The 18,015-nt window shown below is 43.0% G+C and overlaps 1 protein-coding gene across 1 annotated transcript in view; it reads right to left on the bottom strand.

Annotated features, from left to right (window-relative positions):
• The window catches only part of LOC145413422 (uncharacterized), a 96,229-nt gene extending 82,289 nt beyond the window's left edge, over positions 1–13,940 (bottom strand). The window contains exons 1-3 of the mRNA XM_080283108.1: positions 13,892–13,940; positions 12,640–12,933; positions 9,834–10,084 (exon numbers count right to left, since the gene is read on the bottom strand). Of these exons, the coding sequence (XP_080139234.1) occupies positions 9,834–10,084; positions 12,640–12,933; positions 13,892–13,940 (594 nt within the window). The remainder of the gene's footprint in view (positions 1–9,833; positions 10,085–12,639; positions 12,934–13,891) is intronic.
• Positions 13,941–18,015: the final 4,075 nt, after the last annotated feature.

Raw genomic sequence — 18,015 nt, 5'->3', positions numbered from 1 at the left:
CAGTCCCACATTGAGATCAAAGAACTCACTCAGCTCACCATCCACTCGCACCGTAGCCCTAGCTCCCTCGTACATACTCTTCACAGCACTCAACAATTTTCCCTCCACTCCATATATTCTTAATACCTTCCACATACCTTGCCTATCTATTCTGTCATAAGCTTTCTCCAAGTCCATGAAGGCAGCATACACTTTCCTTCCCTTCTCTAGATACTTCTCCACTAAACATCTTGGAACAAATATCTGATCTACACACCCTTTTCCCTTCCTAAATCCCCCTTGTTCTTCTCCAACTAGCTCCTCTGTCATATGCCTAACCCTATCAATGAGTATTCTACCATATATTTTACCAGTCACACTAAGAAGGCAAATACCCCTATGGTTACCACATACTTCTCTCTCCCCTTTTCCTTTGTACAGAGGAACAATTATACCTGATTTCCAGTCCTCTGGAACCCTTCCCTCTTCCCAAGCCAATCTACACAACTTCCATATCCACTCCACAACAATCTCACCCCCATACCTAAGCATTTCACCACACATTCCATCAATTCCTGGGGCCTTTCCCAGCTTAATCTTCTTCATCGCTTCCACTACTTCCGACCTACTGATCTCTTCCTCCCTCCTCTCATCTCTTCTTCTCCCAGCCATTCCCCAACCACTTATACTCACACTGCTCTCACTCTCTACATTCAACAAATCCTCAAAGTGCTCCTTCCATCTCCTCAATTTCTCTCTCTTCTCCACCAACACTCTATTATTCCTATCTTTCACTCCCCTACTATTTCCCCTTTCACACTGCCTTACTTTCTTTACCTCCTTCCAAAACAATTTCTTACTCTCCGTCCATTTCACACTCAGATTCCTCCCAAACTCTTCATCCACTTTCTTCTTACTCTCCTTCACCAGTCTCTTAACCTCCCTTCTCCTGCTCACATATACCTCTCTCTTCTCTCTCTCATCTTCTCCCCTACCTCTACTCGCCAACCATTCACCATATGCCTTCTTCTTTTGTTCCACAGCTCGTTTCACCTCATCATTCCACCATGCTGTCCCTTGCACACCCTTGCATCTCCTCCTCACTCCACAAACCGCCTCACACGCTGCACTTATCTCTTCCGTGAATATCTTACATACGTCTTCCACCCCTTCCATCCGCTCTAGCTCATACCTTCCCAATCTTTCTTCCACTATGCTCTTATACTCTGTCCTTTTCTCACTATCTTGCAATTTCTCCACTCTTCTCACAGGAGCTGCTTCCTCCTGTCTTCCCCTTCGTCTCCTCAACCACTTTCTTTGCAGCTCTACCTTGGCCATCACTAAGTGATGGTCCGAGACTCCATTCCCCCACCCTCTCCACACCCTTGCATCCAACACTTGTCTTCTCATTTGCTCATCCACACACACGTAGTCTATCATTGCCTTTCGTTCAACAAGTTCACCATCCATCCTCCTCATTACTCTCCATGTATACCGGTGGATCATCTTATGACGAAAGTAGGTGTTGGCTATTGCCAACCCCTTACCAGCACAGATGTCCACCAAAGCACTACCATTCCCATCTACTTCAGCTGGCACACCCCACTGACCAACCACTCCAAAAAACAAGAAAAACAAGAACTGAAAACTGAAAAGATACAGTTTATTTGTCAAATATAATTAAACAACTATTGCATGTTGCTATGTGAAATACAGTAAAACCTCGATATAACAGACTTCAATAGACAGGAATTAGCTTTTATCAGAACTGAGGAGCTACCAGATTAAATTTCTATACATCGGAAAAAGTCCAATAAAGCCAGAAGCAGTCCGGACTGCCTGACCACTTCAGGTATGTTCACCACAATAAGGAAAATAAAAGACAAGTTTATCAGTGTACAGTACAGTATTATTATATATATCATTTGATTAATGTAGTGAAGTTATAACACTGTACAGTACCGCAGTGGTAGTCAAAACAGTTTAAAAATTGTTTATGCGATCCAGACTAATGTCTGATATATCAGAAAAAGTCCGGGTTAGCAAGGGGAAGTCCAGATGTTGCTTTTATCGGAATTTCGTGTTTTACGGAATGGCTTGGGCCCCAATTAGTCCATTATAGTGAGGTCTTACTATATTTGGAAATTAAAAAATTGGTTTGTCGCACTAGTATGGAAGCTTTTGAAAAACTTGGCTACACTTTTTCTGAGGCCAGGGCTAACCCTGTCTATCATATATACAGTAATCACTCTAATATCCGGACGCCCAATAACCGAACATCCCCACTAACCGAACCTTATCGTCCTGGGATCAAACATTCCCAAAATGGTCCGAAAATCCAAAAAAATTGGAAAAAAAATCGATTTTTTGCCGTCCGTAATTTGAACTTGCCGCGCGCGCCGCGTGAGAGCATTGTTTTGGTTCGTCATTCCTCCGACGTCCGATAGAGCGCCGCTGCATCCTCCCCACTTCCCGCCTGTCTCTCACCGCGACAAGACCTGCACTGTTCGCCATGGCTGCCCACGTGCTCGCTTTTGTGGTGGTGCCGTACTTGCTGCAAGGCCTCCTGCTGCTCTCTGCCCTACTCTTAGTGTGTGTGATGATGGCCCCGCCTCCTGAGAAAAGGAAGAGAGTGGTGTTGACTCTGGAGAAGAAACGGGAGATATTGGAGAAGGTTGATGCGGGTTGGTCTTCCTCTCGCATTCTCCGCGAGTTCAACCTGGCCCGGTCGACTTTGTTCGATATCAAGCGTTCCCGAGACAAGCTCATGCAGTACACGGCTGACTTCTCGTCGAGAAGCAAACGCAACGTGGAGAGGAAGGTTATGTTTACCCCCAAGTATGCAGAGATCGACCGCTCCACGTTGATTTGGTATCGACAGCAACGTGCAGCTGGTGTGATGGTACGTGGAACGGAGCTGAAGGCTGCTGCTGAGAAGTTTGCAAGGCTTCACGACGCCCTAGACTTCAAGGCATCCGAGGGTTGGCTCTTCGCGTTCAAGTTGCGACATGGCCTTACTAACCGTAAAGCACATGGCGAAGCATTGGACGCTAACGAGGATGGAGTGGACGAGTTTCGGCACAAGGTGAAAGGCTTGATCGACAGGGAGGGCCTCACTCTCGGTCAAGTCTATAACGCTGACGAAACTGGCCTATTCTATCGCTCGGTGCCAACGAACACTCTCGCCGATGAGACGGAGAAGCGTGTACCTGGCCGCAAGCTTTCTAAGGAACGGATATCTGCTTTGTGTTGTGCCAATGCTAACGGCATGCACCGGCTTAAGCCCGTTATTGTTGGCCGTGCAAAGCAGCCTCGGTGCCTTCGTGGGGTGATGGATGTCCTTCCTGTCGTATGGTACCATTCTTTGAAAGCATGGTTCACAGCTGTGATTTTCAAAGACTGGTTTCACCATCACTTCGTCAAGGAGGTCATACATTACCAGACGAAGACACTGGGAATTCCTCGCGACCAGGTAAAGGCTCTCCTTCTCCTCGACAATGCACCTGCCCACCCGTGCGACAAGGACTTGGTTGCTGAGAATGGCCATATTAGGTGCATGTTTCTGCCACCTAATACGACTGCTCTCATTCAACCAATGGACCAAGGAGTGATCGTGGCAACAAAGCGCCTGTACCGTCGGAAGTTCCTGGACGAGGTGATGGTGGTTCTCGAGGACGAGGACGAGCGCAGGGAAGGACGTGACACTCGAGGCAAGCGGACTTTGGAAAACCTTCGCCGCTACAACATCAAGTCTGCGCTGTACAACTGGGCTAGTGCATGGAAGGAAGTCCCTGTGAAAACTCTTGAAAATGGTTGGTCTCGTCTGCTTCTCGGAACAGATGTGGAGTACGATTTCCTAGGGTTTGACTTCAGTTGATGTATTTTCTGCCATTACTGGCCTCAGTACTAACAAGGCATATGGGCCTGATGGGGTCCCTCCTGTTGTTCTCAAAAACTGTGCTTCTGTGCTTACACCCTGCCTAGGCAAACTATTTCGCCTTTGTCTGTCAACTTGTACCTTTCCTTCTTGCTGGAAGTTTGCTCTCATTCAGCCAGTCCCAAAGAAGGGTGACCATTCCCAACCCTCCAACTATCGTCCAATTGCTTTAACGTCCTGTATTTCAAAAGTTTTCGAGTCAATTCTTAATAAAAAAATTTTAAGGCATCTTTCCTATCACAACCTTCTTTCCGATCGTCAGTACGGGTTCCGTCAGGGACGCTCCACTGGGGATCTTCTCACCTTTCTGATTCCTGGTCATCCTCCTTTCGAGACTTTGGCGAAAGTTTTGCCATTGCACTTGACATCTCAAAGGCTTTTGATCGAGTCTGGCATAAATCTTTAATTTCCAAACTGCCCTCCTACGGTTTCTATCCTTCTATCTGTACCTTCATCGCTAGCTTCCTTTCTGGTCGTTCTATAGCTGCTGTCGTAGGCAGCCATCGTTCTTCTCCTAGATCTATCAACAGTGGTGTTCCTCAGGGCTCTGTCCTATCACCAACTCTCTTCCTTTTATTCATCAATGATCTTCTAAGCTGTACATCTAACCCTATCCACTCATACGCTGATGACTCCACCCTTCACCTTTCCATTCGGTTCCAACGCCCATCTCAACAGTTACTTCAAGAAACAAGGGATGAGGCTATGGCACACCTAATGTCTGACTTGGCTCATATCTCTGACTGGGGTAAAAATAATATGGTTGTCTTTAATGCTTCTAAGACTCAGTTCTTACACCTATCAACCCGACAAAATCTTCCACAGGTATACCCACTAATGTTTAATAATATTCAGATTAATCCTGCACCATCCTTGAACATGCTTGGGGTTTCATTTGCTCGGGACTTATCTTGGAAAGATCATATTGCATCTCTTGTAAAATCTGCTTCCAGGAGATTGGGTGTGCTAAGCCGACTCCGCTCTTTCTTTACCCCTGCACATTGTTGACTCTATACAGGGGTTTTATCCGCCCCTGTGTGGAGTACAACTCTCATGTGTGGGGAGGCTCCCCACATACAGCTCTTCTCAATAGGGTGGAGTCAAAGGCTTTTCGTCTCATTAACTCTCCTCCTCTTACTGACTCCCTTCAACCTCTGTCTCTTCGCCGCACTGTTGCATCTTTATCTCTTTTCTATCGCTACTTTAATGGTCACTGCTCCTCTGAACTGTCTGCTTGCATTCCTCCACCTCTACGACGGGCGCGTAGCACCCGTCTGGCAGCAAACTCTCATCCCTTTTCTGTCCAACTCTCTAATGCAAGAGTTAACCGTTACTCCCAGTCTTTCATTCATGCAACAGGTCAGCTCTGGAACTGTCTCCCTCTGTCTGTATTTCCTCCTGCCTATGATCTCCAGTCTTTCAAACGCAGTGTGTCCAGGCATCTCAAAATGATCGGATCTTGAATTTGGCTCTCTCTTGTATTTTGTTTTTCTCTTGGAGGGAACTGTTACTGCGGGCTCATGGCCTTTGGTTCCTTCTTCCCTGCATAAAAAAAAAAATGCACGGCTACGTACGCACGGCGACGATGTTGATGTGGACGATGTTCGTGAGTGGTTGGACGACGACGAGGGCGATCCTGGGTATCAGACGTTGTCTGATATCGAGATCGCGTCTTCGGTTGCTGGTGTCAGTCCCGAACTTGAAGATTCCGACGACGAAGGCGATGATGATGCAGACTCCGCCCAGCAGGACACTACTCCAGCCATCCCCAAGCTGAGCGCACTCCGGGAACATCTAGAGTTCGTCCTAGACTACCTGGAACACCCGGACTGCGACAGGGAGATGGGGCCCTTGGGACTCGTGGAGGAAGTGCGTGCTTTCCGGCAGCGCATCATCAATCGCCAGAATCGTCGGTCCTTGCGTCAGTCAACGATTGACAGTTTTTTCAGGCCCGTGACCCCCGCTGTGCCAAGCCCTGGTTCCACTCCGTTGCCTCCCCAAGACAGGCCCTCATGCTCCGAGCCACAGCCCAGCACATCAGCTACAGTGGAGTCACCGCTCGACGTGAGTTTGCGGCTGTCTTCAGAGTCTTCTGTAGTCGGTACGCCATCACCACTACCCACCGATGCACCCCTTGGACGCCTGCCAGTGATACTCTCGGGCTCTGACAGTGAATAAACAGCAAGAACTTCTCCACTAGACCACACGGGAATTTTGAGTGTTGTGCAGTGAAAAAAACGGTGTGTTGTGTTAAGGTTTTCAAGTTGGGAGAAAAGACTAAGTAGAAAAGAAATTTAACGTAACTAACCTTCTTTGTTTTGGCTTTGGAAACTTAAAAAAACTTGGGAAAAGTTAATGTGCAACACTTAAATTTAATGGAACATTATTTGGACTAAAGTGAACACTGTGAAAAGAACGGACTTCTGTGTGTTAGTGACTAAGTTCAGTGCAAGACTTCAGGAAGAGTGTAGTGCAAGTGCTTCAGGAAATCGTTCTTACTGTCAGAGTCCGAGAGGAGGCGGTTATTCATCGAGGTGGCCAGGGACTTGCTGTAAGTAGCCAAAATGTTTCATGTTGTACTATTTCCCATACTATATTTACCAGAATGTTTCATATTGTATTTTTTCCCATACTATACTTACCAGAAAGTGTCATACTGTACTTCTTTCCATACTAAACTTACCTCATGCATGTGCAGTAGGAATGTGTTTTTCAGAGTTCGGTTAGGTTCGGTTAGGTTAGGTTCGGTTAGAGTCCATAAGTACCAGAATGTTTATTAATGTATGAACATACTTCTAAACCCACATTTTATGTTTCTATTGCATTTATTTCAGTCATTTATGTGCCTTATTGGTGTGATTTGGGTGTTAAATAGGTGCTATGCATGTCCGGAGGGAGTTGTATAGGTGTTTCTCTGTGTCAGGGTCCGTAAGTACAAGTCCATAAGCTGGGGCCCAATATCCGGACAAAACCAATATCCGAACCTACCGATGGCTCTATTGATCCGGATATTGGAGTGATTACTGTACTTAATTAATGGGTGGCCATGCAATTTGTGGTATGGTACTTTTTACTGTACCCAGTACTGTTTCTAATGAACCAAAATGCTTAAGTAACAGCTTTAAACAGGCCTTTCATACATTAATAATGTGAGATATTACAGCTATGTGAAGATTATGCAGGGTATATGCTTATGTTAGTCATATACAGCATTTTCAATATAAACATACTTTGCTAAGTATATTTATTTTTCAATATTTCATATTTTTTAACCTTTGGGTGGTGACTTTTTACTGAGATGTCTATTACATATAAGGTATTGTACCATTCAGACTCAGCCAAGCCCTGTAATTTCACCACAGATATAAATCAATGGATGGTGGCAAGGGTATAGCATTATTAATAAAAAGTTGCCAGACACCCCCCCCCCTTTTTTTTTTTTTAACACAGCCAAGCCCCGAATTTCACCACAGATACAAATCAATGGATGGTGGCAAGATTATAGCATTATTAATAAAAAGTTGCCAGACACCCCCCCCCCTTTTTTTTTTAAACACATTGACATCGTATTACTGTACGGGCCATTAATTCCCCTTGTACAACATCTTATTGAAGAAAGTCCGATCAGCGAAGTTAAGCAACGTCGGGTCTGGTTAGTACTTGGATGGGTGACCGCCTGGGAACACCAGATGCTGTTGGCATCCCTACATGTCAGGTGGGGTTGGTGGAGGATTAGTGCCCCTCCCTGTAAAACAATTAACTCTAAGCCCTTGGCCACCCCGGTTGGGATACATGGCGTCTGGCAATGAATGAATGAATGAACAGAGTTTTTAAAATATACTAAGTTATTAAACATAAACAGCTACATCACAAAAAACAAAACCATGAGGAAAGGTGGCAACTTTGTTGATGTTATCTATCCCTGTGCTTTAGCAAAAAAAAAAAAAAAAAAAAAAAAAAAAAAAGCCAATTAGCATTTGTACTGGAATCAGAAAGAGAAAATTATCCAACAGACAGAACTGTATGAGAACTGGCTGATTCTGATATTGTATATGTATGCTTCACATAACACACATCCCAGTGCAAGTAAGATTTTAACTTCATCCATCCATCCATCATCCAATCCTACACTGCCCCATGAGGAGCATAGGAGCCCGGGGCTAGGTTGGTCCCGACATTTAAGATGAGAGTGACCAGCCTCACTCATCCCTGATTGGCATTACATGAGCAATCAACCCCAACCATCCCCTGGATATAAACCTTCACTGGCTCAATCCGATTGGAGCACAATAATTACCCACTAAACCACCAGGCGCCAAAAAGATTTTAACTTATTTTTGAAAATTTTAAATTATAACACCAAACTATGAACAGAGCCTGGTGTGATGCAGAAATATGTATAAGGATGAAGTATTTTTACAGGAACAGCAGGCAAGCACTGGGAAACATGATATGTGAGTTAACACTCTTTTGTATTCTCAATTTTTGAACCTCAATACACTGCAAATCGGATAAGAGCATGTGGAGTTACGTGGAGACGGAATGGCACCTGAGGAAGCCCACAAGCACTGAGCTGTCAATGTGGATGTGCCGGAAAGTGTTAGAAGGGGTACCCTGAAACAGTCTGGCAATATGGAGGGAATGGAGTGGGAGACTGACATGGAGAATGCACCCTGTACAATACAAAAGTAAAAGAGAGGTCATGCAGACAGGGAGACCAAGCATGACGTGGACTAAGCAGAATATGAATGAGAGAGGTGTGAGGTATAGAGAAAGCAGTATGGTCGTGAAGGACCAGAGACATGGAGGTGATTTGTTCATGACCACCCCTTTCATGATTAAGCAGTTTTGCTAAAAATACAGGATCTGACAGACAGAGTGGGTATAGCATCATCATCTTATTTCTTTAGAGTTATTACCGAGGGGGCATGATTCACTGTCAATGATCAACAATATGTATGAAGTAATGCAATGAAGTAAAGCATAAATCAACTGGGCTTGCACATGGATGGTTTCAAATGCTTGGTGACCATTACACATGACAATCAAGCAACAGGGTGAATGAGGTTAATCTCGCCTGTTTTCCAGCACTACTACACTGGGGCAAGTAACAGCAAGCATATGCTAAAAATGAATACTGTGGAATGCACTGTTAGGAATGAAATTATCATCATTTATCAGTAGGCGAAGATTGCGCTGTTTAAACGATCACTTGAGGCAAAGGTTATTCTAGTACATATAGGTCAATATATACTTCCACTGTACATGCTCCTACACCTTCAAAGTTTCAATTTAATGTAATTTACATTACTGTAGAGGTACAAGTAACTATTCTGTATTATTCAGTACTGACATGGTGCTTAAAATTGGTGTTCATAGGGTAAAAATCTACCACATCTCACAGGCCTGCTCATGCTACCCAACACCCACTTCCTGTACCTTCAGATATGCATAGGCCTGCTGTAGTTATATGCTGTCAATGTCTTTTCTTCTTCAATGAGTTGACTGGATTCAGTATTCTTCCTTGTTACATCATACCATACAGTAGCTGGTAGCTATATGCAGTATTACACTGTATTTAGAATTTACAACTGGTCTTGGTGTTATGTTCTGATTTCTAAATCTCTTCATACTGAAAACTGGTTTCTAGGTCTTGAATCTGGTGGCTTAAACTACTGCACTTCACTGACTTTCCAATATTCTGTTGGCTGACTTAAAAATGGTTAAAAAATGCATCTCCATTTCACTGCATAGAAACAAACAGTAGTTTTAAGATGCAACAAGCAGAGATTACTTACTCCATTTACATATAAGTAGAATTATCCTCATTCTTGATATTAGCTGAGGTGGAATCCATTAATAACTTAACTCTATTCAACTCCTTAATCTCAATACTGCACAAAGAAATTACTCTAACCTGTGGTTTAGGTTCTTCCAGGTCCCCTTCGCTGCTCCCTCTCCACATACTTCCCTGGCTTATCATTCCATCTTCCTCCTCTTCCTCTTCATCCTCATCCTCATCATCATCCTCTTCTTCATCCTGGGTGTACTCAATGGGCCGAAAATTAAAGTCATCAGGTACGAGGGTTTGGAGGGTGAGGTGTGCAGCATCTGTTACCTCTATGACAATTGACTCCGTACGTGCTTCTTTGTTTGCTTTTCGTTGGCCTACAAAACAACAGGGATATCTTAGGTAGACTGTGTGGAGAATAATGAGGGAAGGGTAGTAGAGGACAGCGAGGATATTAAGGACAGCTGGAGAGAGCATTATAACTGGTTGCTGAATGTGGAATTTAACTGGAACAGGGTAGGTTTGTCAGCAGATCCAGTGCTTGGCCCTTGGCCTTTGACTGATACCGCTACTAAGAAGAGAGCAACAGACAGGATACAGCTGGAGAAGTGGAAGGGGTGTCTGGGTTGACTGCTGAAATGTTTAAGGCCCCAGCTGATACAGGAGTGAGGTTAGTTCCTGATTTGATAAATATAATTATATATAAGTGTGTTGTCCCCAATGACTGACAGAAGAGTCTGACTGTTAATGTGTACAAAGGGAAGGGTGATGCCCAGGAAAGAGGAAATTATTGAGGCATAAACTTTGGGACCAGATAATGATGGTAATGGAGATAGTCCTAAAAGGTATGATTAGGGAAAGTGTCTACACAGATGAAATGCAGGTTGGGTTTATGCCAGGCAAAGGGACCACTGACACCATATTCACTGTCTGTCAGCTGCAAGAAAAATATATAGGAATGAAATGGGATCTGTACTTTATTTCTGATGATTTGGAGAAGACCTTTGACAAAGTCCCTAGGGAGGTGGCAAAGTGAGCAATGAGAAAGCTTGGGATTGAGGAGTGGCTGGTTAGTGCGGTTATGGTTATGAGGTCTGTTCTGAAAGTATCTGACCCTAAGCTCTAAAAAAATAAATAGCTAATGTGTTGAGCTAGGACACTAATCCCCCTCAAAGTAGGCCCCTTCTAACTTGACACACATAGCCCAGCATTCTTTATACTGTCTGAAACATTTTTCAAAGTCGGTTTTCAGTATCTCCTGCAGGTGCATTGTCACATTCGTTAGGATCTCTTCTCTCTATGCTAAGGGATCTTTGTATGCAGCATGTGTTTGGAGTGTAATGCTGTATGGTAGTGAGACCAGGCCATTAAAGGCTGAGGATATTCACAGGCTCAAATGTACAGAGATGGCAATAATTTTGGCAGATGTGCAGTGCATCCCTAAGTGCAAGGCCTGGGGCGGCCAGGTTTACGATGGAAGAGTTGGGAGGTAGGATGGGACTGGAGTATATTGGTGCTGTGATGAGGAGGGGTACATTGAGATGGTTTGGCCATGTGGAGAGAAGGGGGGATGATAACTGGGTGCAGGAAGTGAGAAGTGTTAATGTTGGGGGTAGGGTAGCAAGAGGTAGACCAAAAAAGAAGACCTGGGATGAGGTCATTGAGTATGACCTCACGGATAGGGGACTAAATAGGGAAGCTGCCAGTGATCGAGCAGCATGGAGAGCCGCCAATAGGTGACCATGGCCGATGCATGGAAAGCATGTTAGCCTTCAAAAAAGAAACGAATCATCTTCCCTGAAAAACTCAGGTGCCTGTTCATAAGCTGCCTCTTTCTCAAACTATCATTGCATATAATATTGTAATGACAGAACTAACATTCTACACAAATATTTGTTGCCATGGTCATCTTTAAAAGGAATGTGAGAATAGCCCAGCCAGAATTTGGTAATCCCTCAATTATCCAAAGTAATGGAGTCAAAGGCATGTCCAGGTAGTGGCAATATCCGGATAATGAACAATATCCTCCCTAATATACCCAAACCCTACCTATATCCAACCTCCAACCTATACTTAACCTATGTGTACAGTACCTTTGCTTATTTTGGCAGTGTTTTGTGATAATTCAGGCATGTTTAGACATCAAAACATATAGGAATATCCAAAATAATTTTAAACACCAAGAAAACCATGCAAAAAAAATAAAAACACTGAAAACCAGAAAACACCCCACCTATACACTATTGTATGCAATGTATCCCTCCTAATTTTGGCACTGTTTTCTGGTCAATCTGCCATATTTAGACATCAAAACACACAAGAATCTCCAAAGTAATGCTAAAAAAAAAAAAAAAAAAAAAAAAAAAAAAAAAAAAACTGCCTCTATGTACTGTATTCCTCCAAATTTTGGCAGTGTTTTCCTGTCATTCTGCCAAACTGAGACATCACAACATACAGTACATATCTATAGTAATGCTAAACACCATGAAAACAATGCATCAACAACAAAAATCCACAAAAAATCTGTAGACGGTTGGAAAATCAGTTATCTTTCTGTGACACAGTGATAGCTGCTCCAGGGGCAAAAAAAAAAAAAAAAAAAAAAAAAAAAAAAAAAAAAGGCAAATATGCCATGGAAATTGGTTATATTGTTATAAAGTGTATATCATCATCTTCACTGGTGTTTATAAGCTAATAAATACACATAAAATTAATGAGTAAAATAACAAACTGCAGAGAGAATAAATGTTATTCTAAAGTAAAACTTACCTTCAAATAGCATCCCACCATCCTAGTGTAAAATTTTGCCCACATCTTGCAAGAGTTAAGCATATGTCTAGATGCAGAATTCATGAGCTTTCTCATGGATTTCACGGACTTTTGATACAACCAACAGTATTCAAATACATCACCAAAAACTTGAAAAACTCACAGGTCAGTGCTTTCAGCATGGAGGGGATGAACTGAGGGAGTGAGATGGGAAGCCACGAGGCAGGGCTAGCAAGGCGGAGAGCATGGGAGGGAACAGATGAGAGATAGGAGGGGGGAAGTAGTGAGGCTGTGGGCAGGATTTTCACCCTTCTGCCACGAGGTGGACAGGCACTTTCATCTGACTTGTGGCTTGTGGTCTGTCTTATTTGCATGGTGGCTGTTGGGAAACACAACTCCCGGTGACCAGGTGACTTTGGACATTCAGCGTTGAGGCGGACGGGCACTTTCGCCTGACCTGTGGCTTGAGGTCTGTGTTACATGTGTGCAGGCAGTTGGGAAAGACTAATCCCGGTGGCCGCGCGATTTCAGACATTCTGTGGGGATGTATACAGGCATTCTGACACCGCTCATAGATTACGGTTGGTATTACTCAGGTGCTGGTGGTTCATACGGAGTGAACAAGTCAGCACGCGACTTTGACCACTCAGTACAGAGGCAGATGGACATTTTAGCTCATGATGTGGGTTACAGCCATTTCCCGCGCAAGGCTGGAGTCCATAGGCCACAGTATCGGTTGTTTGAACATGTCGGCTGGCCGGCCTAAGTTCTCATAGAATTTTATGTTCAGACAACTGCAAGTAAATTCGGGTGATGGTTTAATAGAACCAAGGTCCAGTATCCAGATAATGAACAGGTTTGGATACTGCACGTCTGGATAAATGAGGGATTACTGTATATCTCTGGTCATCTTCAATATATCTCTGTGATCAGCTGCCCTGGATCTCCCTTGTATCACGAACTGAGTGTAAGATGTTGAAGGTCCTTGTATATCTGCCTTGCCTCTCAAACTATGGCACCAACCCTGCCATCACAAAGATCACTTCAATATCCTATATTTTTAGCTAAAGGCTATCCCTCACTGTTAACTGCAATTTTTTTTCTTTTTCCAAATAGCCAGTGCAAAGCAATCCTTCTTATACCGTAAGTAACTTTTTTGGATACTATATCCATAGTAAATTAAATTTACTTTTAATATTTCATTGCTGCCCACATAGTTGATTTTCCAGTTTCTCCTAATTTACAGTATCAGTTGTATGGAAATATTAGCAATACTCTGAAAAATATTACTTACAGATACAGTATATACTGTACATTAGTGAGGACAGCCTAGTCAGTATCTCACCCCTCCTCCTACTCCTCTTCCTCACTCCAATACTCTCAGCTGTCTCTGGTGTACCTTCCTCCCACCTTACCTTGCTGCTCATCCAGCTTCCTCTTGGGAGGTCTGCCTCGGCCACTCATGACGTCTCGCCTCACTTAACACTGAACCATGACAAAAAAAATAAATATATCAGTCCAAGCAGACTTATTATTCATCTCAAGAACATTGTGTTGGATCCATTTTAAGTCCAAATTATTTAAAATCCATCAAAAACATTAGAAATACACCTTCAGTCTAAACCAAGCTAATACTCTAACTGAATCAGAATTCATCCGTGATCATTATGCAGCACTGCGACCTGATGAAATATTACCTTATGTTAGCTATGGTTGGGTGAAATATAAGTAGATAATGCTGTTTTCATTTGCAACTGAATGGCACAGAACATTCTAAAACAAAATGACAATTTTTCCACTGCAAATCCTAAATTTCCAAGACTCCGATGCTGTAGACCTATGAAAGAAAAGTTTATACAGTACAGTAATACTTTACTTTCACACTGAAATTCATGTTATAGCCATTTTATGATGGAAAATACAATACTGTATTATACAAGTAGGACTTCTCCTGCAGTTTCACCAAATTTTACATTCGTGAGTAGCTTTCCTATCATAGATTTTGACCAAAGCTGCTATTAATTATATGAAAAAAATATATAGTCCTGTTCTCACCTCGAAGAACTCAGTAGGCAAATACCGTTACCAGTATACAAACAATAGTTACAGTACAGTACAAGTAGTCTTTACTCCTTCAATCATACGACATAGTATTTTTCACTTTAATCAGTGTTACTATCTATCTATCTATTTATTTACTGCCAGACACCTCAGTCCTGCAAAAGGTGGCCACAAACAAATAGCCTCCATGTCGCCCTGTACCCCGTCATTTCACGTCCCTCCCCTGAGCTCACACATCCCTCACCCACACACCTCTCCACTCCATCCCTCCATCTCATCCACGGTATCCCCCTCCCTCTCCCTCCCTCCACCTCACTCGCATACACTCTCCTCATTAGTCTCTTGCTCTCCATCCTCTCCACATGCCCAAACCACCTCAATGAAATTTTCCAAATGTTTCCTATCACATCCACACAACAATGCTCCTTCACTTTCTCATTTGTCAATCTGTCTCTCCATGTAAGTCCACATGCCTTGTGTCTTCAAGTCCCAGCTTCACTTCCATATCTCAGAGTGTGTATATTAATACTATCATGCAGCATCTTTTTTACTTCCATGCTCACTTCCCTATTTCTTATCAATGCTTTCAAAGACCCAGCAACATTTCTTCCTTGTTTTACCCTTTCAGGCACTTCATCCTCCAAATGTCCATCCTTACTCATCACACTACCCAAGCACAGATACTTAATTGCACTCACATTTTCCATTTCCTTATCATCCAATCTCACAGTACATTCACTGACTTATTTCTTTCAAAGATCATAACTTTACTCTTCATTACATTCACCTTTAGATTCTGTTTCCTAAACACTTTCCCAAGCTCATTTGCCAAGCCTTGCAGTTTCCCTTCATCTTCACTTAACAGTACAGTAACATCTGCAAGCAACAGTACAGAAAGTTTCCAAACACTGCCTCTCTCATTAGGGCCACTCCAACATCCACTACCCTACCTTGTACCATATCTCTTATACAACCCCATTCGTATATTGACTGAACAGCCATGGAGACATGACACATCCGCTTCAATCCAGCAATCAGATAGAAAAATTCACTCAGTTCTCCATCCACACACACTGCAGCCTGAACACCCTCAAACACACTTCACAGCTTTCAAAAGCTTCTCATTTCCTCCAGATATTTTTAATATTTTCCACATACCTTGTCTATCCTCTCTGTCACATGCTTTCTCCAAATCCGTGAAGGCCACATACACCTTCTTTCTCTTCACTAGAAGCTTTTGCTCAGAAGACTAAAGATGAATATATGATCTACACAACCTCTTTCCTTCCTACAACCTCCTTGCACTTTTCCAACTAATTCCTCTGTTGTTTCCCAAACTCTGTCAGTAAGTATCCTACCATATACTTTTCCTATTGCTATAAGAAGACAAATGCCCCGATGATTACCACACACCTCTTTTTCCCAATAGGCCCTATCCATTGTACATGGGAATAATTATACCTGTCTTCCAATCCTCTGGACTCTACCTTCCACCCAGGCCAATCTGCACTTCTTCCATATCCATTCTATGACAATCTCTCCCCCATGCTTCAACATTTCACCACTTAGGAGTACTTCATCAATTCCTGGGGCTTTCCCCATTTTGAATTTCTTCATTGCTTCCACTACTCCCATCCTACTGATCTCTTCCTCCTTCTCCTAGCCATTCCCCAGCCACTTATACTCGCATTACTTTCATTCTCTATGTTTATCAGTTCCTTAAAGTGTTCTCTCCATCTGCTAATTTTTTCTCCCTTCTCCATTCTCAATCTACCAGTTTTATGTTTCACTCCCCTGCTAACTTTTTTATCACCCTGTCTGACTCTCTTTACCTCTTTGCAGAATATTGTCTTACATTCCCTCCACTTTACACTCAGATTCCTTCCAAAATACCCATCCACTCTTCGTACTCTCTTGCTAATCTTTTCGCCTCTCTCTTCCTCTCTACATATAATTCTGTCTTCAATCTCTCAACTTCCTCCATGCCTCTGCTTCCTATCCACTAACTATATGCTTTCTTCTTTTGCAGCACTGCTTGTCTCACCTCATCATTCCACAATGTTGTTCCTTGCATGCCCTTCAGTCTTCTCTTCACCTCACACACCACCTCACATGCTGCACAGATTTCTTCTGTGAATATCTTGCACACACCTTCCACCTCCCCCATCTGTACTAAATTATGCTTACCCAGTCACTTCTCCACTTCCCTCTTATATTCTCCCCTTTTTTTCCATCCTCTTGCAACCTTTCTACCCTCCTTGTATGGACTACTTCCTCCTGTCCTTCCCTCCTTATTCCTCCATTGCACTTGAACCTTGACTTTAACCAACACCACGAGGTGGTCAGAAAGTCCACTCTCCCAACCTCTGTATGCTCTTGCATCCATTACATACCTTCTCATTCTGTCATACACACACACATAATCAATCATTGCCTTCCATTCATTCAGTTCACCACCAACCCATCTCATCACTCACCACATATACTTGTGGATCATTTTGTGCCTAAAGAGGGTATTGGCTATCACCTCCTCCTTCCCGCACAAATGTCCACTGGAGCACTGCCATTCTAATCCACTTCTGCAGGCACACCCCACTCACCAACTGTTTTGTCCACCTTCACAAATCCTACTTCTCCATTCATATCTCCAATCAAAGACACTCTCTCATTCCTCTCAAAGTTCTCCATCCACACTTCCAAATTGCAGAGCTCTTCTTTAATTCTTCCAGGGAAGTCCAAAGTAGTGAGAGGGTCAGCACAGGCTGTCTCAAACCCTTCCTCTTCATAAAACCTCTCATGAGCTGATTAAAACCATCCAAAGGAAGAAACTCAAAAAACTAAATAAATAAATAAATACAACAGGATAAAAAGGAAAAACAAAGGTGTGGTTGAAAAGGTGGAAAACCTGCAGAAGTGTACATTATTTTGTTATTTATGTACTATGCAATGTCAGCTACTTGTCTGAAAAAAATTCCAGTATTTTTTCTTCTAAATATTTCTCTCACAACTCAACTGGCAATTCCTTAAAAATCTGTGTTAATATGAACTGAATATAATGTGCTGTGATTTTTGTCTTAATACCAGCCCTTTCTGAGCTAAACAATTTTTTTTTTTCTTTTTCTTTAATGTGTCTAAATCAGGACATAGGCTTCACAGCCTGCTCCGAAGGCCCAGTAGTCCTCTTACATACCATACACCTCGCCACTTCAACGCTAACACCCACCGTTCATACTGAATACATGCTAGAGTTGTCTCATACAGGACTGGTGTATTGGTATTAGCAGAGGTATTTTTACATGTCAGTGGGTCTTCTGGTAGATCAGTAAAGTCTGATTTTATGAAATTAAAATCCTTAAACTGTTCCCTGCCCCAGTGGGGATTTGAACCTGGGTCTGGTAGGACTGCAGGCCACCTCTCTACGACTTAAAAAGTTTGGACAATCTAGGAGAGCCCCCACAAAATGTTGATAATACTGTGA

This window comes from Coenobita brevimanus, chromosome 96 (assembly GCF_032717465.1).
Source record: "Coenobita brevimanus isolate Jiangsu-jjx chromosome 96, ASM3271746v2, whole genome shotgun sequence".
Lineage (NCBI taxonomy): Eukaryota > Metazoa > Arthropoda > Malacostraca > Decapoda > Coenobitidae > Coenobita > Coenobita brevimanus.
Note: the sequence above shows the minus strand (reverse complement) of the source record. Positions and strands in the feature narration are given on the sequence as shown.